Source organism: Nanorana parkeri, unplaced genomic scaffold (genome assembly GCF_000935625.1).
Source record: "Nanorana parkeri isolate BGI_ZX_2015 unplaced genomic scaffold, ASM93562v1 scaffold567, whole genome shotgun sequence".
In the NCBI taxonomy this organism is placed as follows: Eukaryota; Metazoa; Chordata; class Amphibia; order Anura; family Dicroglossidae; genus Nanorana; species Nanorana parkeri.
This window is the reverse complement of record NW_017306835.1, coordinates 774,215-798,013: the sequence shown is the minus strand read 5'-3', so window position 1 is coordinate 798,013 and position 23,799 is coordinate 774,215. Positions and strand designations below refer to the sequence as shown.

The following is a 23,799-nucleotide window of genomic DNA, read 5'->3' as shown; positions in this document are numbered from 1 at the left end:
TGTGCAGTTATGCATTCATGATTATGTTCATGCACCCATTATAGCTATTAATTGTAAATTAATAAAAGTCATGGGTTGATTTTATAGCCGTTTTTTTGTTTCATCTATACCTATTGAAAGTCAATTGTTGAGCCACTGAAATATGTCCTAAAATAATTATATTTTGGGTTAAAGTTTTGACCATGTGTTCTCTTCCCTAGTGTTTTAAGGAAGCACCAACTAACAAGGTGCTGCTTAGTGTTAACCTTCTGATGTTATTGCAACCAAAGCCACTAAAGCAATTGGAAATTATATGAGATCTAAAGTCATAGCATACACTTTTATAACATCAGCATTGTAATAGCAATACAAATGATAGTTATTATTGACAATCCAATATACAATAAGGTTACTTGCAAAATCTCCTTTCATGTTGTGAGTGCCTCCTATTTGTTGGCCATTTCTTTCAACAACATCATGGATATCCTGCATGGCTTCTCCTATGCTCATTCCATTGGTTTACTTTCAATTTCAAGGACTACATATCCAATGGTACCTTGCTGCCTGCAAACAGTAATGGTGTGCCTCCTGAAACTCCTCCTCTTCAGCACCTCAGTAGTTCAAAGGGCAAGCTCTGTGAATATTCACAAGGCATAGTGAATATGTTTCACTGCATTCAAGAAAGTAAATTTGTAGAGTTCTTTAAAAAGTACTTTTTCAACTTCAAGATCATTCAGTTTAATAGGGATAGACTAGAAATAATTAAAGTTTAATCTGGAAAGAATATACACTTTATGAGTGTAAATGTTTGTAGCATTAGAAGAAACTACTACCTTTGTTTCATCAGATCCAAAACAGTACTATCAATGTGGAGGGTCTCCATACAACAGCTATGTGTTAGGAAAAGGCAAATCTTGTCCTATTCATATTCATTTTGTTTTGCATGGTATTAAGAGACAATATAAGCCCTACCCATGATTTGTTCCTCAGTTTCCTTCCACCCAATTGACAATCCTAAGCACTTGAAACCAATTTCTAGAAAGCCTATTTTCTCTTGATCTCTGAGACATATGATAGTCTTGCCAATGTTGTATTTATTGCTGCTGTGATACTTCCATGTAAAATTTACTGCAAGATTCTAGGATTTTTTTGTGGGTGCACTTGTTGCATTATTTATGTTCTTACAGGGGAAAGTGGTGCAACTGGATCTATTGCTGGATGTCTTTTTGGATTGCTGTATGGTATCACCAATGTGCCAAAAGGTCTCTACCAGGAGATTGAACTAAAGGAAAGACTTGAACATTTGGGAGAAAAACTCTATCAAGTATCTTCAACAGAAAAGTAAAGCGGTTTCTGCTATTTTCAAATTCTTAAACTACTATAAAATGGAACTATACTTCTGGTCACATCATAAATATATTTGCTATATTAGAACTCCAGCTAAGTGTTTGTCTTCATTTGTTGGAAATAATGGGGAAGGGTTATATAATTTGCCATGTTTTTATTGCTGTATAAAAAAAAAAGAACAAAGAGTACTGTGGTAAACTTTCAATAAAAAAGTATGTTTATTGATAAGTCAATATTTAAGCCAATGTGGTTTGGGTGTTTTAGGGGGCCCCTCCATCAGGGCTTCAAACTTTTAGGTGAATTAGAAGATATATTTGATGGTGGGATCATTCCAGCAACAGTATGGCAGCTTTTTTGTTTTCACTGCTGAATGTGTCCCCACTAGGGCGATTTCTCTCACTTCCAGTCCTGGAAACCACTGTATCTGGAACAGGAAGTGAGGTGGAAACACCATGACAGAAATGCTGAGAGCAATAAGAACCTGACAGAAGTGCTAACCCTTCCCCATTAAAATGTTTTATTGGTTTATGTGCCCTCACCGGAGAGATCCACTCTATCAAAAATGTAAAAATGGCTGGAGTTCTAATTAAATGTGTTGTATTAGTAATCCTACCTCAACAGTTTACCACAAACAGGAAAAGAGATTGCTGTAGAATTATTTCTTGTTTGTGGAATATAGGACATTGTGGTTATATGGATCATTTTGTGACCACATAATAGAAATACAAATAAGAAATAGGAAGTGATGCTTTCAAGACTGTGGCAGGCATTTTAAATCTCGTATAACACAATCTAGGAACTAGTAGACTTGTTTTAATGAAATTTATGTTGGCTTATTAAACACATTATGGCCCCACACAGATGTACCCAAGCATACACTAACAACTCTGACACATTGGGGGACACCCACCTCCACATAATGAATTACACATTTTTTAGTGTGAGATACAATCCAAGCCAAGGTGAATCTGTTAAAACTTGCTAAGCAAAACTGATATTAAAGAACTGTTTAGCATAATTCACATAATAATATAATGATGTCTTCAGCAATATTGATAGAATAATGTTGATGAAAATGTGTGCTAGTGTCTGCCAGTACTCAATACAACCAATTAAAATACCTTAGCAGTAATATATCTATATATTACATGGCCCTAGCATTAAAAAATCTAAAGAGTCCTGGGTCTCCAACCTCTATCTTGAAGACACCTCAGTACTAAGATCTCTGATGTTCAAAAAAAGTAGCCAACACAGAAGTACATTATTTTGACAACACACTGACAAATCAGATTCAACTTACATTTATTAAATGCTAAATGTTTTGCCAAATGCTATACCTGCATGGATATATCACTGTGCAGCCAGACTGTACTGGGCCCCGTGGGCCTCATTGCCATTGCATGGTCTGCTGTGATAATTGTGCCTTTGTAAGAACAAAAAAATTGCCATTGGGCAGCATGATAGTATACAGTCAATACAGTCATACTTATCAAATGTAGAAATATAAATAATGTCATACAGGAAACAGGAATATGTGGTTATATGTTTTGACTCAATGATTTGTGATTATGCATAAAAACAATGTTAGTCTTCAATCTACCGAGAATGGTATGGTGCACGTTATGCTCTAGTCTAAACTCTGGTCTGCATTAAGAAGCATGAACATGTTAATGATTAATTTAAAGTAGACATTCTGTTAAATTTTGGGAAACATTATTTCAGTGTGCATATATGCTTGTTAATAAAGTTATTTTATAGCCTTTCTTTTAATTGTGGATCTTGCTCAGTGGGTGAAATGGAATTCCACTCTATGGTATACTTATTTGATTGTCACATTCTTATAATACTATAGAGCAGAGTATCAAGAAATTCTTGGAGATATATAATCCTGTACATTACACACATCAGGAGACTTTACCATACCGCTTTTTGCGGTTCCCTGGTTGTTAAAGATATAATTACATTAATTGAGGATCTTGAGAAATGCATATTAAAAGTATACCTGCGCCCAGATTATGCACACTAAATTATTTTCATATCTCGCACAGGCAGCAAAAGCACTTTACAACAAGCCCTCATTCACCTCTCTAGTTAAAGGCATTGTGGTGTAATTTGTCTTCAAAATTTACAAGAGACTCAGTGAAATTGGAGCTTCTTTCTATGAGAACAGATCTTGGTAGACTGCCAGCCATCTAATGTAAACAAACAAGATGTTCCTAAGCTTTTAAAACTAACCCAAACCGACTTTAGAGTCTTTGTTGTAATCTTGGAGATTCATTTCACATTAAATGCAGCTAGAGAGGTTGGGGTGACTTGTTTTAAAGCTACTTTACTGCTTGTTAAGAATAATATGTGAATACATTCATGTCCAAACTTTGGGCACAGGTGCACAGGTCTGGAATATACGTTAAAATCACAAATGTGGTTGAAAAAATGATAAACTGCCACCTGAGGCCACACTTAAAAGGTTGTAATCCTCTTATTTAAATGACATACCCTAAATAATAAGTTTGGCTATGTAAGTCCTAACAGTCATTGACTAAAACAAAATATGGGAACATTTTATAGCAATTAGATTGTGTAGAAGTTAACTCCACTCAAAGCAAGTGCTTACCAATGTGAAAATTCTCATGATTGTACTGATTGTACAAACAATCTCTGCAATCACTCAACAGCCATTCCCTTTTTGCCCATAGAGAATGCTGCAGTTCAATTACTATTAATGCTCCCCATTAATATGTCAACAAAACCATAGATAGCTATTGCAGCATGTTATTTTAGTGCAACAATCTAGAGGCGGGCATAGCCACATTCTCTCATTGCCCTTCCTTCTCAGTGACAGACCTTCTCAAAGCTGATTCACCCTCAGACGTCTCATTTATATTTGGACTTCAGCAAGGAGATCTTGCATCTATTATTTTTTTTTCTACACTCACTCACTTTAATTGATATTTCATCCAGCAGATTGAGTCATTATTTCTAAAAGCCATGGGGAAAAGGGTGGGGAATCGAGTTCCGTTTTATATCCGTGGATATAGTACGGAATTATCATTGGTGTTTTGTGTTTTAGCCTCAGCCATGGGATAATTTAGCTTATATTTGCTTTTCCTGGATTTGTTCAGAAATGTTAATGCTGCATACCCAATCTAAGGTACCATATCATTCTGTGATTATCTCTAAACTTCTAGGTATCAAAAATGTTATATTTATTTTGAGTTTAGCACACTTCAGTATAATATGTAATTTATACTGTATGTATAGACTTATGTCATTAAAGGTTAAATCTTCTTACAATCTGCAGGTTCTAGGATCTAGGATCACCATTCACCTATGACTTACCGTATGCACACTGCAGAAAGTCTTTATATTTCATTACATCATTGATCATAACATCATGACATCATCATGCTTCATTTATAGCTTTGCATGACATATTTTGAGTATGTGCTCATTAACCGTTTTTATTGTGAACAGTCTTCAAAGTGTGAAAACAAATAAACACAAACATAATTATAAACATCACAGTAAAATGTGCAGGAATACATGTAAAGCAGTAGGAGTGTAACTTTTTCTGCATCAAAATGATGTTGTGAGATGATAGTATACTGTAAATATTGTGCAGTGTCAATAAAATCCCCATCTTATAAAATTATAAGGGATCTGTGTACGAGGAGACCTTCAATATTAAAGCTTGTAGCTGGCTCAACTTCCACAAGCTTAGCATGTTCTGAGAATACTAATTCAGTTCAAAGTGCAGTTGGGATGGTTTCAGTCAAAAGCAGACACATGATAAAATCACTCTAATGGGCCCCACCACTTTTAAAAATCAGGATTTGCAGGCATATTCAATATAACAGAGCAAGAAGCAAATTACAAAATGCAAAGTGTAGGAATATACATAGCCAATAACCAATTAGCATCCATCTTATAATGGTGCCTTCATGAAATTCATTTTGATTGGTTGAAAGTTATGAGTTACTGCACTTTGCTCTTTGCACGGTATATTGAATAAGTCCCTTAACCTTTACATTTCTGACAATGTTCTTAGAAGAAAGATCACAGGATTTAAAAGGTTAAGACTTAAAAACAGAGATATAAGCTCTTTTATAACTCAGTCAGGCCTCTGGAGTAAGCTGTAGTTTCTGTCTCTTCTCATTTTCCACTTTTTGCTTTGGAGAATTCATAAGAGGTTGGCAACTCCAGCGTTATGCTGGATTCTTCATAGGAGTGCAATTAGAATGTATTCAAGAAAGAGGAACCAGGAAGTTCAGTTCAACAAGCCTTGGCTGTCACCGACAGGCCTGAGTTTTTATACAGTGAGTCATGAAGGAGTGCCAAATCCTTCCTCACTCTACCAAAATAATTAAAAATGGGTAGCGTTCCATGTTAGTCTGACAGTGTGTGATTAGCTGTGCTTAGGGACAGTTGCTTCAATTCCCAGCATGTTACGTATTAAGTTATATTAAGTTTGTTGCTCCCTAGATTATTGAGGTCAGATTTATTCCTTGACATTATAAAATAAGACCTTGAAATTTACAAGAGTTTATTATTAGGCATGTCACCTAAGTTATCTTTGACTTAAAGGAGAACTATGGGGTCAGTGTTTTTCCCCATAGTTCTCCTTAGGGTAACGGGAGGACACAAACTAGCGTCCTCCCGTTACCCTAAGCTCAGTATACCGCGAGCTACAGCTCGCGGTATACTGAGACGCCGCAGCCGGAGCGGATCCCGACATAGATGACGGGATCCGCCCAGCTGCGTGAGTGACAGCTGGCTCTGCCTATCTAGAGGCAGAGCCAGCTGTACCCGCCCCCTCCCCCGTCCGTTCCGCCAGTCAGCGCTGGCAGATCGGAGCGGGGAGAGGGGAATCCAGCCCCTCCCCCTGTCACGGCAGAGAGCCGTGACAGGATCGAGAGGCGAGCGAACCCGGTATGTGTTCGCTCACCTCCCGATCTACTGAGCCGACCTGTGACAGTCTCATTGTCACAGGTCGGCTAGAACTATGAGGTGAGTGAAAAGCACTCATCTCATAGTTCTCCTTTAATTAAAATATTTATGGTAAACTCAAACTAGTATATGTAGTAGATGCTTGCCTTGTTTATGTAATTGCTCATATTGTTTCCATTATATAAAAATTAAATTGGAGACCACGTTTTGAGGGCTGTTTCCACATTGTCCATACATAGTACTTTTTTTACACAGTTTATTGCATGGAACATGCTTTGAATAACTATTAAACAACAACTTGCTATGCAAGAAGATTGTGCAGGTGGTAGAAACTCGCTAATGAAAGATACTATGCTGAGATACTTAAAGCTCATGTTTATCTATTGGTAAAACTAATTTTAGACCTTCATCCAAAATATCAATCATATCTTGCTTCATCCAGATGACTAAAATGAAAAACTTCATCCTTCATATCACCCTCTGATCCATCTCTGCCATAGCTCTTTTATACAGTGCTGAATTCTACTAAAAACGCATGACATTTTTGCAGTGAGTGTTGTACCCATCACCCATACAATGGAGATAACTATGTTGTAGGTATGCTCAATATTCAGTAAATCAATTCTTGGAGGAGTTTGACATTGCTGTGCCATGATTTACTTTGTACATCATACCACAGCAGTGTCATTAGATCCTAGATGATTTATTGGCTACATTGTTTGGAATGTTGGTTTAGTACACTGGAATAGATGTATGAACTAGTTTTACTGCAAACAGCAGAAACAAGTGTAACTATGACTTGCCCTATATGTATAATGTGATAGGGCAAGTTTTCACATGTATGAAGTCTTTCCCAGCAGTCTAGATGTGCAGTGAAGTTCCGATATGGAAGCCCATACATATTTTAATATATCTCGTGGTATTGCAAGATGCCTTCTATTCTGAAACTTGGGCTAACAAAAATCTAGCTCTGTCATACATGAGTTCCATCATGCCTGACTCCATTGTATATCGATGGCAACTACACTTTCATTCACCTTTCCACACAGCATAGAAAAACAGAGTAAGTAGCATGAGAATAAGTAAACTTTGTTTTTGTAATGACTACAAGGGCCCTTTATTTTCTTTTATACAGCACCATAAAGTCAGTGACTCCAGCAGGTCTGAGGTTGGTAGATCCACTTGTCCTGAAAAAGAAGATAAATAAAATTGGAAACCCAGGTGAATGTGCTGTTCTCAGTAGCTTGCTATGCTACATTATTAGCTTGGATTGCTCTGATGCCACAAAAGCTATCACAGAGAAGTTGCCAATCAAAGTTCTCAAAAATAAAGCACAAAATAAGACGCAAGAACAACTAAATAGCAAGAAAGCTATACGACCAACTAGATTTCAGCTGTTGCAGTCTAAGTTTTTAAATCCAAACCACGAACCCCCAAGGAAAAAACCAAAGGAAGTAGGAAAGCTAATCTTTAAGGAGAATAGGGACACTCTCCCATGTTCAACAGGTAGTATTGTTAAAAAATTGGATGCCTCTAAATTAAAACTAAGCAAAGAGGAAAAAATAGAAAATGACCTTCACTTCCGTACTGATAAGAATCAATGGAACAAACTTAATGGAAAAGGTAGAGTGAAATCTATTCTAAACAAATTTGCAGCTGCAGAAGAAAAAGAAAAGAAAAGCACAAAACCAACAAATTCCAAGAATTATACTCCCAAGATGCATATCAAAGGAATTGATATTCTTAAAGAGAAGTGTGAACAAAACTCTACAATTTGCTCAGTAAAACTTGTGAAACCATCACTGGTTCCAAAAGAACAAACTGTGAAGAAAGAAATCATTGCAAGTATTAAGCACCTAAGACAAGAAGAGGATCATGTGGCACATACCACAATAATGACTGCAACATGTCTTGAAACCTCAGTGCTTGAACATGCAGTGTTAAGTGAACAAAATATTCACACCTTTCTGCCTACAAGTATGATAACAGAAATGTATACTTCAGAGGCACCAAAGCCTAGTTCCAAGGAGATGGATAAAGAAGGAAAACTATGCCAAAATGATAAGCACAATCAAGTGGTTTGCTTTAATTTAAGTAGCTCTACTACTGGTAGTAACCAGCAAGACATGGAATATAATTGTCAAAGGGGTACAGATGGGCAATGTGAAGTAAAGGTCACAGAACCAACAGAAAACACGCACTGTTGTAATCTAAAAGGTATAAATCAAAAAAGTACATCCATGTATGGATTAGACAGTAATAATATTCTGGATACAATAGACACACAATCTTTAGATATCCTGGGTGTAGTTGGTCATGGTGAAGAAGAAACATTAAACAAAACAGATCTTCAAAGTGAAAAAGAATATTATGACAACATTGATCAAGTTACCAAGCAATCTGGTATTGACAGCACCGATAGTTTACATGTTTATGTCAGCTGCAAAGATTCTATTCCCAACAACATTTCTGACAAAGATGTGAAAGATGGCAGCAAAACCAAAGAATGTAAACTAGATGACGATGGACAGATTTGTGACACTACTGAAAGTAAATATATATCTAAAAATAATAATATAACAGCTTCCATGAAAGATAATAATGAATCAGAAAAAGTACTTAATATTCAACAAAATATTAATAGCTATACAAAAAGGTTTCAATGCCCTGACAAAGAAGAGGTGGATAGCAATACTGATACTATGTCTGCGTGCCTGGAGACTGAAGGTCCTAAGCAGCTCAATGTGCCCACCTCTGGAACACAAAAAGACAATAATTTTACAAAACGGTTTCAATGGACTGACAAAGAAGAGGGAAATAGCACTCCTGATAAAATGCCCATGTGCGTGGAGTCAGAAAGTACAAAGCAGCCAAATGTGCCCATGTGTGGAATAGACAATGACAAGGTATGTACAAGAACTGCTGATCATTTTGAACACATTGATGAAGTAATGATAGTAGCTTCAGAAAGGAGCATTAGTTTACATCCCATTAAGGACTCAGAGAAAAATTTGTACATTCCTAGGAAAGCTGTAAATCCAACAGAGTCCAACAAGAAAACATCAGAGCTTCTTCCTCATAGCACATCATACCAAAATAATTCAGTATCTGAAAAAAACAGATGTAAGGACAGAAATATAATATTGGAATCCAAATATGGAAAGGAATGTGAATTTTATGAACAAGAACATCTACTACAAGTTATTCCATCCATTTTGAGTCTTACAGATAAAGCTACTTTTACTACAGAGCCTTCTGTTCCTTTTGTAATGGCCTTGGAAAAGGAAATCAAAGTGCATCAAAGAATTTCAGGAGACGCAAGTTGTGTCAAGCAAACTGAAAACTTGATAAAAAAGCAGTCATTAGCAACGGAGCAAAAACAGAAGCAGTTAATTAGCTGTAATACCTCACAGGTATTAAAGCTTAAGGTATTCCCACAAGTAATTCTGCAATCACATGAAACTCTGAATCAGCTAGAGTCAGAGGACTTAGGTGGTAGAGGAATGTCTACTTTTCAGATACCTTTACCTAAGGAGTTCCCTGGCAAACCGAGCCCATTCTCCTCTACACCAAAGACTACCAATATTGGCGCATTGAATGCTTCAAAGTATGTCAAACAACCAGAAGGTTTGGAGAATACATATTCATCAGTGGTGGTAAATGCCCAGAAACAGGCAAGAGATACGTGTGACAATAAAGTGGCAATTTCTGATAAAAATTCCCTAGAGAGCAGAAATGAAAATCAACTGCCAATGATATCTAAGGACTTATTTCATGAAAACAAAAACATTATGTCAAACAAAGAACCAACTGAGCATTTAAGCGAGAACGTTCATGCAGTGAGTAGAAAAGACATCGTAAAATATGAGACACCATCGACCAGTAACCACCTTAGTGATCAGGATTCACTGGTGTCTGGAATGCAAAGAGCGACCAATGATAATTTCAATATTTTAAAACCTTACAGTCAAGTAGATAGCTTTGAGAAAAAGAATCAGTGTTCTCTTCCACCAAGACCAGAAACTCCCACTAAGGCAGTTATAAAAGGAAAACAAGCGCCGACCAAGCATTCTCAAGGAAACTCCCATGCAGCGAATAGAACAGTGACTTCCAAATATCAGATACCATCTTCTAAGGATCTGACCAGCGATCAGCTCTCCAGAGCAAGTCACATACAGAGCACAAACAATATTCCCATTAATGATCTATCAAAATATAAAGTACAAAGTTATAAGGACACAACAATATCAAAACAAATGTTTAAACCGCTTGTTGTGAGAGCTTGTGATACCTTTAAGCATTAAACATAAATTCTGGCTTATGCTCGTATTGTAACACTAAAACATCCAGAGACAAAATGTCAAATATTATCTTTAGTTTGTGGACAGTTTTCTTTCTCAGAGCTCACTGAGTTCAATTACTTTTTAAAGACTAGCTATGCACCTTATCCCTTACTCTACAATGTGAGTTCTTTTGTAGACATGGTTTCCTAATAGATTGATAAAAAGTCAGTAATCATTAAGTTGTAGATATAATTATAATTAAAAGAATAGATAATGTGGCTTACCTAGCATATTTAACGCCCCTGCTGCAAATGACTTACACTGGGTGATCATTGCAGAAAGATCCCCTTAAAATATTATTATATTATCAGTGGCCCAATTACAATGATGTCCAGTGGTAGAAGGTCCCCCCTTACACTGGTGAAAAGAATGACCTGTTATATTGGTGGTCAGTGGGAAGAACTGCACTGACATTGGTGGTTGGTAGGAAGAAGGACCTTTACAGACAGCTAAAAGATCATTGGTGTCAGTGGTTACTTACCCAAGAGAGAGATAGGAGGCTCCACTGATCCTATTCTGCTGGTTCTGCTACATAGTGTTGATGGAAAACTATGCAGGCACTGTTAGGGGAGATCAATTTGCCACTGCTCGCTGCCCAAGGGACCCCTAGTAACATTTGGAGAAACCCTATCTGTGAAGGCTATTTTAGGACATCTAGTATGCATTTGGATATCAGAATATCTGATAGGATAACAGTGTAAGCAACATATGTATTCCTTGTCATGTTCCTAGCACATCACTCTAGTTGACTATACATGTGTTTGCTTGACTAGATGATCATCTTAATGGTGCAATACTTAATAAGCGCATTTGTCTGCTGGATTTTCAGTTGAAGTTGTTCTAATTTCCAAAGCTTTATGTCATTGTTATCATGATCATTATCACCATCTCTAACACATCATTATCTTTAACCATATCTTTGTCTGAGCCCATAGATACTGAAACTAAATCTAAATCCTGCCAACTCTCCATACTATATAATTATTTGTGTTTACATGGTGTCATTTTTCCCAGCATTTCAATAAAATAAATTATATGTTATAAATATCTTGCAAAACACTCTTTTCTGCCTTGAATGCAGCCATTTTTTTCACATAACAATGTAAGCTCTCCAATAGTTTCAAAAGCTTGAGCAGAGATGACAAAAAGTGTCAATGTCAAGCCAAAAACTTTTTTTTTCTAGTTATGAATAGAGTGGGTAAAGGATTAGAACTTCGCTGTTAGCCCATTGTCTGGATTTTAATGTTTTTTGTTTTGTTTTTCTGTTCTTTGTTTTGTTTTTCTGTATATCTGTGTATAACATCTGAAAGCATCAATAAAAAGCATCTTTAAAAATAAAAAAGGATTAGAACTTTAGTTGAATTTTAACTGCTATCTAAGACACCATTAGAGAACAGTTTTACCAGACAGGAAGTGAGGGAACATTTTCAACAAGGTCAAAGACAGAAATCATAATTCTAATAGGTATTCTAGCCTTCCCATAAGTTACTTTATTTCTGTCTGTGTATGTGTTCCTGTCTGGTAAAAACTTGTCAGCAGGAAAGAATGTAAAGGAAAAATCCATCTAATGGGGTCCCAGATAATAGTAAAAACTTGGCATGGGTTCTAACCTTTCCTTATTATTTAAATGATAGACAACTGATATTTTCAGCAAAATTCCCATGAATAAAATATTGATAATTATCCCTATTGTACAGTGGTCTGATACAATTACGGTGTTCCAGTGGCCAATGATTTGTATGCATGATATGTGACAGCTATAATTCTACTTTCATCTTTGCTTTCAGACTGTCAAAATGCCACACTGACCACCAGAGCCTCCACTGACCACCTGAGAGCCCGCATTGACCACCTGAGAGCCTGTATTGACCACCTGAGAGCCTGTATTGACTACCTGAGAACCCGCACTGACCACCTGAGAACCCGCACTGACCACCTGAGAACCCGCACTGACCACCTGACACCCCGCACTGACCACCTGAGAGCCCGCATTGACCACCTGACACCCCACACTGACCACCTGAGAGCCTGCACTGACCACCAAAGCCCCCATTGACCACCTGGGAGCCCACACTGACCATCAGAGTCCCACTGACCACCTGAAAGCCCCACTGACCACCTGAGAGTCCGCACTGACCACCTGAGAGCCCGCACTCGCCCCCTGAGAGCCTGCACTGGCCACCTGAGAGCCCGCATTGACCACATGAGAGCCCCACTGACCACCTGAGGGCCTGCACTCACCACCAGAGCCCGCACTGACTACCAGAGCCTGCACTGACCACTAGAGAGCCCGCACTGACCACCTGAAAGCCGCACTGGACACCTAAGAGCCTGCATTGACCACCTGAGAACCCACACTGACCACCTGAGAGCCTGCACTGACCACCAGAGCCTGCATCGACCACCTGGGAGCCCACACTGACCATCAGAGTCCCACTGACCACCTGAAAGCCCCACTGACCACCTGAGAGTCTACACTAACCACCGGAGAGCCCGCACTGGCCACCTGAGAGCCTGCACTGGCCACCTGAGAGCCTGCATTGACCACCTGAGAGCCCCACTGACCACCTGAGAGCCGCACTGGCCACCTAAGAGCCTGCACAGACCACCTGAGAGCCGACACTGACCACCTGTGATCCTGCACTGACCACCAGAGCCCCACTGACAACCTGAGATCTCTCACTAGCCATCTGAGAGCCCGCACTGGCCACCTGAGAGCTGCACTGGCCACCTGGGAGCCCGCACTGGCCACCTGGGAGCCCCACTGACCACCTCAGAGCACTCAAAGGCCACCTGAGAGCCCCGCTGACCACCTAAAATTCCACACTGGCCACCAGAGTCCACACTGGCCACCTGGGAGCCTGCACTGGTCACCAGAGAGCCCACACTGGCCACCTGAGAGGCTGCACTGGCCACCTGAGAGCCCGCACAGCCCTCCTGAGAATCTCGAGACATCAGGCCGCGAACCCGGAGCAACATAGAGTATGTAGCTTCATATTATTCTGCATAGTGTATTGCTGGGATTTGTTGTTCTCTATAGCCAGTGTCATTCTGCATTGCTTTATCATTTATTGCTGGGATTTGTAGTCCATTTATAGTTGGCAGTGGTATTCAGTATTGGTGGTTTGTTGTAAAATGTATTGCTGGAATTTGTAGTCCTGTATTATGATTTTACAGCCATGCAGAATACCACCAACTATACAGGACTACAAATTCCCGCAATACATTTCATTATACAATAGGGATGCACCAATACCAGTATCGGTATTGGGCATTTTTACTCGTACTCATGAAAATGCCCCGATACTAAGCGCCAATATCGGTGTTTAAACTTTGAAACTGAAGTGGCTGTGTGAGGACCCTCACTTGCTGGGGACCTCGGGAGCCTTCCTGTGAACCACGCGGTGCCTGTTTACAGCGACGACTGCATATATCCTCCACTTCCATCATAGGCAACCCCATTGTCTGCACAGCCCTGGGGAGACCCCACACAACTCTGGCGAGACCACATACACCCTACTGAGACCCCATACAGTTCTCCTGAGACCCTGCACAGCCCTCCTGAGACCCCGTACAGCCCCCCTGAGACCACGCACACCCTCCTGAGACCCCACAGAGCCTCCTGAGACCCTGCACAGCCCCCCTGAGACCCCACAAAGCCCACCTAAAACCCCGCACAACCTTTTGGCAGTTCTGTAAGCAATACCTTATTTTCTGGAGGTGCACCTTCCAAGACTAGATTCTGGATCTGCCCCGGAACACACTGCACTGAATTAAAGAATCATATGAGTCACCAGTAGAACACAGTACACTGAATCAATGGTCAGGTTGTAGCAAAGGTAAGGGACAGACAGCCTCACAGGGAGATAAGAGGGATGACACACACAGTCTGGATGATGGTAGATCCTCATTTAGATTGATACTTTAACCCTTTAGGTTGAGTCAGCTCCAAAGCTTCAGTTCACTTGCTTGTCAGCAGACTCAGCAAGTAAACCGATGAATTGATTCATGAATGGATTAATTTAAATGAACAGTTCAAAATGAACCGATTCATGTAAAAGATCAGAACTTCCCATCACTAGTGTGGAACATTAGCATGTTTTACACATTCCCAGCACCGCCCAGTCTCAGGGAAGGAGGTGTGACAGAGCAGAGAGCTTTTAACTAAGAGTTGGTGGGTAAGTCCAGCAGACTAATGCCTCAAAAAACTACAATACCCAAAATTTCCAAAAGGCGACGCTTTAACCCCTTGCCATCCACCCATTGTAAAAAAGCAGGTGGACGGCGGATGGTCATACATGTAGGTGATTTTACCCATTGCTCCCCCATTGCCACGCCCCCCACCTGTTATCCCAGGCACCGCTGTCCCCCCTGTGGGCCAGGGATCGAGAACACCGGTAGAGCGTCTCTCTGTACCCTGGTCAGCAAGTGGTTAAAAGCGTTTACTGCTGACCAGTTTAGTGGTAACAGTGATTGATGACCCTACAATTATTGATCTCACCACAACGTTCGTGGCGATATGTAACATGTGTGGCGCAATTTTTGCACGTAGACACATGCAATGCATGTTTGCGTTATATATGTGTGCACGAAGGGGGCGTGCTCTTGGTTTAACCACTTCCAAGCGGTGATATGTATTTACGTGAACCCGCCTGCATTGGGTTTTGGAATGATGCAAAGGCTAAAATATTGGTGTATTTCTACATCACATCCCTTCCTGCTCTGATGACCCAAGCTGCATGAAAAAAAATCAAACCTCTGGAACAAACCTGGGACAATCACAAGTTTTGATGTTGTGTATGACTTCTTTCTTTACCTAAGGTGCTGGTTGCATGTTGTCAGGCAGTACCCCCAAAGTATTTTTTTTAACTTTTGGGTGGGTTTTAAAAACACTATTCTACCTTAACAAATGGGATCACTATTAGACAATAGTTAAATGGTCAGTCCACCTTAAAGTGTGTAATAGCTGGTATAGTATGATAGGCTGAGTAACCTATTGTCTTCCTCATTCTCTTGGAGACTGCATCAATAAAATCCTCCTGCCACATTTCCTTCCTATCCCCATTGCTACCCATGCTGGAGTTTTCTGTGTTCTAACTGTGATTGTAGCCTCTTCTGTCACGGTTAGTCCTTCGTGGGAACCTTATATTCCAGCATAAAGATTATATATATATTGCTTTAATGAAGACTATGCTTCATAACTTTTGGTCAATGTAGTTAATGAAGACAGGGTTGTCTTTAACCCCTTCATGACTGAGCTTGTTTTCCGTTTCTGTTCGTAAATGACTGACACACTTTTTACATTGTTGCTGTGTGATTCTTCCACGTCAGTAATATACTTTCTTACTAAATGCACCCACACATATTATATATTGTTTTTTAGAGGACAGATAGGGCTATATAATTATGTCAAACATGTGTACCTAACGCCTCACTTAGTTCGAATAAAATATAAAATAAATGAGGAAGAACACTTTTTTCACAAGTTTTGATTATTATTTTTTAGAAATAATTTAATAAAAAATATATTTATATATAATTTTTATTTTCTTATTTTGTTTACACAATTTTTTTAACACTTTTTTGTCATTTTATATCAAGCAGTCACTATGACTGCTTGATAAATTAACTTTTAAATTTTTGGTTATTATTAGGCTGCTCCAAACTTAGGAACAGCTAATAATAACCTTAGAGACTGACCCTGACAGCATGTCAGAATCAGATCTCACTTGGGCCTTGTTCACAGCGAAAGCGTGTGCGTTCCAGAGCGGTAGCTGTTGGAACGCACCGCGATCACTGAGAAACTTCCCCCCCGCGTTTTGGGGCGGGAGGGGGCGTTTTAGGAAAAATTAGGGCTTGCTCAATTTTTTCCGCGCCATAAAAGGGTCCTGCACAAGCGATGCACGACAGCGACGAGCACAGCTCCACTGACATGCATTGGAGAGCGATATCGCGCGGCGACATGCATAAACAACCCACTCTCTCCAATTCTTGCCTGCATAAAACCTGACTCCTTGAGGCTGATTTACTAAAGGAGTTGAGAATCTTCATTTAAAAAGTATTGACTTCCATGATCCAATCACAGGAAAGCAAATTCCTGTTCACTTTTTTATTTTCCAAAAAGACAATCTTTATTGAAAACAGGATGTAGAAAGGGATATTCAGGACACATACAAAGACCTTTTAGAGTCCAAAAGCAAAACAATATTTTAAGGATTACTATGTTTCAGTCCCCACTAAAATAAAATGCACTATTCACATTGTGCAAAACAAGCTTGTTGACCATGGCTTAACCGTAGGCCACCCTTGTCCTCTCTGAAGTTTGTTCTATAGACTCCTAGGAGGTTGGATTCACCTGGGACAAACATGGGAAGCCTGTGTGCTGCAGGGACAAGCTTATGGCTTCCTTCCTAATCTGTGCATGAGCTCAGTGTTGTGTGACAAAGTAAAAGAGAGCGCACTGGGTATGCATGGGATAGGAATAAAATTGATCTTGTCCCCATGGCACGGGGATAGGGGGAGTACTTCCAGTGGTCGGCAACACTTGCATCTAGGCAGCACGAGGATGTTCCATCCTCCTAGGAATTTTTAGGATAGGAGAAGCCAAGGACAACCTACAGGTATGCCATGGACAACAAGCTTGTTGAATAGTGGGTATTATTTTAGTGGAGACGTTTGAATGCATGGGTTATTTTAATGGAAAGGTGAACTATCACTTTAATCTACACCTGTGTGGTGTGCGATTTATAAAATGTTTATAAAATTACTGTCTTTTAATGTGTGAGCATCCTCTGGTTGTTTTCCTACAATCTCCCATAATTTTGTAATTCCTGTTCACTTTGAATACCCTATGACATGCAGATGCTTTTCACATAATCGTGTGAAGACTCAAATAATCTTGCTACACTTATAATACACGCAGAAAGCTATGTTTCACCTATTTCAATTGCAATATGAACATCAAAAAGGAAAATAGCTCTCCTAAACTAAACTTTGGGCTTTAGTGCATCTCTATATTAAATTAAAATTTGATTTATGTGGTTTCTTTGAAACTAATGTGTGAGGTAAACATCTGGGCGGTAAGTGTATTTTTTTATTTACCCTCTTTCTATCCAGTTGAAAACTTTTCAATCAAAATATATGCATTCAAGACTAAAGCATACATAAAATGTTGGGGCAGACAACAAAAGGTAAACAGTGATTAGGTGCAAACCTGACACATATTTTAAATTGAAGAATGTTCCTGCCATGTAGGAGGTAGAATCAAGGGATTAAAATTGGAATCCAGTATGCCACATGACGCTGCTTTATAAATAAGTCACTCAGCTTTAACCAGATATTAGTGTCTCAGCAGCTCTGTCGCCCCACCCTGTGGTGTAATTGTAGAACTGCGGATGATCGGGAATCAACTGTCTGTTTTTACATAAGCTATTTTAGTGTATATATATATACATACACACACACACTGGGTGGCCAGATTATTATGACCACCTGACGTTTGTAGGCAAATTAGCTATAATTGGCTATAATTTCGCGCTGAAGTTGCTAGAGGGCCAGACCATTATAAATAGGGAAGCAGATTGTTTACCACGACAGTAGAAGCGATTTTTTCCTAAAGATATGGGTAAACAACGCGATTTAACAGCCTTTGAACGTGGGATGATTGTTGGCGCTCGGAGCCATGGAGCGAGTATCAGCAAAACAGCAGAATTCGTTAAATGTTCAAGAGCAGCTGTCTGAACTCTTGAAAATCTGGGTCTGAACGTGCGAATTGTGGCCGTCAGCGACTAGTCAATGTTAGGGCAGAACGGAGAGTGGCAAGACTGGTACAAGACAACAGAAGGGCAACAGTGCAGTGTCAGATTCCTCGCATCACCTTTCAACATCTCGTGGAGTCAAGAGGCGGCCCAACAAAGTCATCTTGTGGAGTCATCTCGTGGCCCAACGAAGTACTGATGGGGTGGTCATAATAATCTGGCCACTCAGTGTACACACACAGTATGTATTAGTATTAAACAGAAATCATGGTTTTGTTACATTAGGACAACAGCTTTTCAAGCTTCTAATTAAAACTTCTTTTGTATTTTTGTTTTATCCAGAAGCAGCAATTTATTCATTTTCAAAAGTCATAGTTTACCATGTCATAAAACATATCTAAACCCAAAAATGTAATGTAATGTAATTTTAATGCATGTTTCGTTTTTGAGCTCCCAATATTTTTAGAATATAATATACTTTACTGGAAGTGCAGCCTCTTCCTTTATTTCTTCTTACTTTTAAGTAGGATCCCACTAATCCAGCACGTTATTATTCTGAGTTGCCCCACTCAAGCGGCGGCCATATTGAGTGGGGCACGTGAGATTAATAACGTGCTGGATTAGTGTGATACTAGTTCATTTGATTACTTTATTGCTGTGCTGTATGTGTATAGGCCAATGTAGTTGAATGTGTATGTGCGTTATAATTAATCGAAATTAATCGATTAAAAACATTTTCGATTAATCGAACAGGAAATGTTTAATCATTACCAGCCCTAAAAAAAACTTTTGACTTTAATGTCCCTTTAATGTCTTGTACTGATGCCCAATGACATAAACCAGAAAGGTGTATTTTTTTCCTACAAGATAAAAACATTAGTCTGCTTTACGTAAATCGTCTTAATGTATTTTAAAACAAGGTGCAGCTGCCATGACATTGCATGCTGCAGACTGAGATGTAATGTAAATGGCAGGCGTGGCTGCAGTGAGTCATTTTTCTATGTACAATTGTATAACTGATGTGTCACATTTCTCATACACGACTCACACCTGTAAATAGCCAATGAGGTCAATTTACTAAATGAGAAGAGCAAGTTCACTTTAAAAGTGAACTATTACTTATCTCAGTAAATGAGAAGAAACAAAATGCAAAATCACTTTGCAAAGAATATTCAATCGTAAGCAAGGAAAATGAAAAAAACCCAGGATTTTCTGCTTGCGCATGATTGGATGCTTGAAATCAGCCAAACTACAACAGCCCTCCTAGTTCTCACTTTGGACTGCAAAATATTTAGTGCCTATGTTGTAGAGCAGGGGTGCCCATTAGGTAAATTGTGATCTACCAGTAGCTCTCAAAGCTGATGCTGGTAGATCACAAAAGGGTGTGACTGGCGGCCCCTTTATTCTATTTTGGTATATTTATTTAGCTGCACACACATGATTACCTATTAGCCTGAGTCTGCTGAGCCAAGCTCCCTGACACCTTTCTGGTGGATACTGGTGGTTGAAGCGCTATGTATTACATCAAAGAATGTTAGTTTACACAGCCTGTTGTACTACACTGTTGGCAAAATACAGCAAGGTGAGCCAGGAGAGAGAGCGGGGAGAGACAGACAGAAGAGAGAGAGGGGAGAGACAGACAGGAGAGATAGCGGGGAGAGACAGACAGGGGAGATAGATGGAGAATGAGCAAGGAGATACAGCCATGGGAGAGAGCAAGGAGAGACAGCCAGGAGAGTGAGGAGAGACAGCCAGGAGAGTGAGGAGAGACAGCCAGGAGAGTGAGGTGAGACAGCAAGGAGAGTGAGGAGAGACAGCCAGAAGAGTGAGGAGAGCGAGGAGAGACAGCCAGGAGAGAGAGGAGAGACAGCCAGGTGAGAGAGGAGAGACAGACAGGAGAGAGAGGAGAGATAGCCAAGAGGATGAGCAAGGAGAGACAGCCATGGGAGAGAGCAAGGAGAGACAGCCAGGAGAGTGAGGAGAGACAGCCATGAGAGTGAGGTGAGACAGCCAGGAGAGTGAGGAGAAACAGCCAGGAGAGTGAGGAGAGCGAGGAGAGACAGTCAGGAGAGTGAGGAGAGACAGCCAGGAGAGTGAGAAGAGACAGCCAGGAGAGAGAGAGAGCGAGGGAGGGGTTTTTTGTTGGTAGATCTCATGTCATTTTGGATAGAGTACAGAATGGTTAGAACCTGTTTCAGGATCAATAATCCTTCCTGCACTAGTGCCCCACTAGTGCCCCAAAATCTTTAACATGGAGTGCTCGGCATATGATGGTCCTTAATGAAAAAGATGGGGGGGGGGGGACAAAAACTGACTGGTTTTAACCCTTCCTTACTCTATCCAAAACAGAAAATGTTTTGTATAGGCATATATTTTATCTGATTATTGGCTGAATTCAACACCTGACTTGGTGTTTGCCAAAGGAATATTCATAGATGAGAAATACATTTAACATTCTGGTCCTTTCTAAAAACCAGGAAGCTCTGCATGTCGCCAGCTACAGTACCATATACATGTAATACTGCATAAATATGGAAACAGTTTGTGCAATAGTGTTGAGTAGAGTTGCAATAAAGCACTTCACCAGCATTTAACTGAAACCAGCCATGCAAACTGTTTCATAAAGTGGCTTATTTATCAAACCCCTGGCTAGAAGCAGGGGCGTATATACCGCAAGGCAAATAAAGCATCTGCCTTGGGCGGCACATTCCGGGGGGTGGCAAAAAACGCCAACCCCTAAACCAGTGAGGTGAGCAGGGCCAGACATAATCAGGCAGCCTCAGCTACCTAATCAGGCAAATTAGAGAGCTGCCCAGTGGAGGAGGCAGGCCAGGGCCCAGTGACATGCGGTCCGCCCGGCGAAGGTGGAGGAGAAGCAGTGGGTAAGCTCGGAGCTTGGGGCTGGCCATATCATGTGATCTGATAATGAGATGTCCCCAAGGCAGGCTGGGGAGCTGCAGCTAAGAGGAGCAGCACATGTGTGCAGGGAAAGGGACCCTGTCCAGTCCACCTGAGACCCTGCAGAGCCCACCATAGATCCTGCACAGCCTACCTCTCAGTCCCAGGTGGGCTGCGCAGAATCTATGGTGGGCTGTGCGGGATCTGTGGTGGGCTTTGCAGGGTCTTAGGTGGGCTGTGCAGGATCTATGGTGGGTTGTACTGGGTCTGTGGTGGGCTCTGCAGTGTCTCAGGTGGGCTGTGCAGAATCTATGGTGGGCTGTGTGGGGTCTGTGGTGGGCTTTGCAGGGTCTTAGGTGGGCTGTGCAGGATCTATGGTGGGTTGTACTGGGTCTGTGGTGGGCTCTGCAGGGTCTCAGGTGGGCTGTGCAGAATCTATGGTGGGTTGTGCGGGGTCTGTGGTGGGCTCTGCAGGGTTTAGAACTAGGAGCCCCTGTCTGAACACACTGACCTCGATGAATGATTCAGCCACAATGCTATATTTATACTGATGTGGCATATAGCATTATAGGAAGACCGTGTCACCATTGCACTGTTGCTCTTATTTACTGTTATACTAAGTAGGAAAAAGGGTTTAAAGAACTAGTTCATTTTATTGAAAGGATCACTTATCTTAGGGAGCTGAAGAATAGATCCACATGTCACTAGGCTACAATACATACACACTGCATAGGAAAATGTGTAAACACTAAGGGAATGTGGCATCATATATAGGTAAAAATGGTTTCCATTAAGCTTTTCATAGATTTTCTTGTGTATGATTAATTCACAATTTTATTAATCTAAATAAATGTAATCTATAGAAAACACCCCATTGAAGGGAGCCACTGAAAAGGACAGATTATCAATGCCGACTGGACCTGCAGCTTTCATTTAATGTATTACACAAGAAAGCAAAGCAAATGTTATATGTCAATCCACTTAAACTGATTAAATGTGTTTTTTATATATTTTATAGGTTTTGCGTGTGTAAAACAGCATGTAATGTGACTCTTTTCCATTTGATGTTTTGCCTTGAAACACACAGTAGTATCTATTTCTCACATGTCCGCTTTGTTCCACGTTCATTCATTGAGCTTTCAGCACTTCTTTTTTATTCACAGTAGTTTGAAAATGTTCCTTTACGAAATGTTAGCACTATATATAAAATAATAGCTGGCATTTGATACTTTTACACTTTGTTGTCAAGGGTATACAGAGAAAACCAGAGATTAATAATGAAACTAGGGCTTGTATTCATCCACTACAGTGCCATTCTACTTCCTCTAAACTATTGTTTCCATGATTGGAAAATAGTCACTCGCCTTTAGTAACAGCAAGGTTAGCCATACAAACCAATGGTTCATCAAAATATAACGATAGCTGGGTACTGTGAGGGTTTATCTGAATATTTATTTATTACAGGTATTTATATAGCGCCGACAATTTACATCGGTCCCTACCCTAAAGGAGCTTACAATCTAAAGGTCCCTATCTCACATGCATACACACGAGGGCCAATTTAGACAGGAGACAATTAACCTACCAGCATGTCTTTGAAGTGTGGGAGCAAACCCGAGTACCTGGAGGAAATCCACACAAACACAGGGAGAACATGCAGACTCTTTGCAGATAGTGACCTGGCCGGGATTCAAACCAGGGACCCTCAGTGCTGCATGGCAGAAGCGCTAAGCACTACACCACTGTGCTGCCCAATATAGACTTGATTTATTCAGATAAATGAGCTATTAAAATACCACTAAGGATTTAATCGCATGATAATTAGGGATGTTAGTGAGTTTGACCTGAACCCAGCCTTTTTACAGTTCGGAGAACAGACGAGCAAACTCGTTCACCCACCTGAACCTACGGGTGATGTGGAGCACTACCAACATTAGATGACATGGCAGGTCCCAGCAGCTTCTTTTTAAACAAGCAGGTGTGGATCCTTGGTGACATCATTAAACAAATATGGCCATGACCATATTTGGTCAATGACATCATCCAGGATCCCCACCGGTTTGCTTGTTTAAAGCCATCAGGGGTCTGTCAGTTGTGATGGAAGTAGCTGCAGATGAAGATCGTTGGGCACGGAAGGTCATTATGGCAGTGGGTCAACATTTTTAGACGGTGCCCATCATGGATGACATGGATCTACATTGCTGGATGACGTGATTGATGTTGGATTTACATTGAGGGATGTTTTTTTTTTTTTTAATAAAGGACTTTCTCAATGGTGTGAGTGTATTTATTTGTTTTTTCAAATGTGGATGAGTAACAAGTGGTACTATGTACCCTGTATTCATTCATGCAGGGGGCTGGATATCTGGGGATATCACTGGAAGATGTGATTGACGTTGGATTTATGTCAGGGGGACATTTAGTATATATTTATGTATTTATTTTTTTAATAGGTGTCGTTTTCAACAGTGTCAGTGTTTTTATTTACTATTTATTATGTTCTTTGTAAATGACTAACAAAGGGTACT

The 23,799-nt window shown here is 40.2% G+C and overlaps 1 protein-coding gene across 1 annotated transcript in view; it reads left to right on the top strand.

The window, feature by feature from the left end:
- ADPRHL1 (ADP-ribosylhydrolase like 1) overlaps positions 1–1,324 on the top strand; it is a 29,422-nt gene extending 28,098 nt beyond the window's left edge. The window contains exon 7 of the mRNA XM_018562253.1: positions 1,167–1,324. Within this exon, the coding sequence (XP_018417755.1) occupies positions 1,167–1,324 (158 nt within the window). The remainder of the gene's footprint in view (positions 1–1,166) is intronic.
- Positions 1,325–23,799: the final 22,475 nt, after the last annotated feature.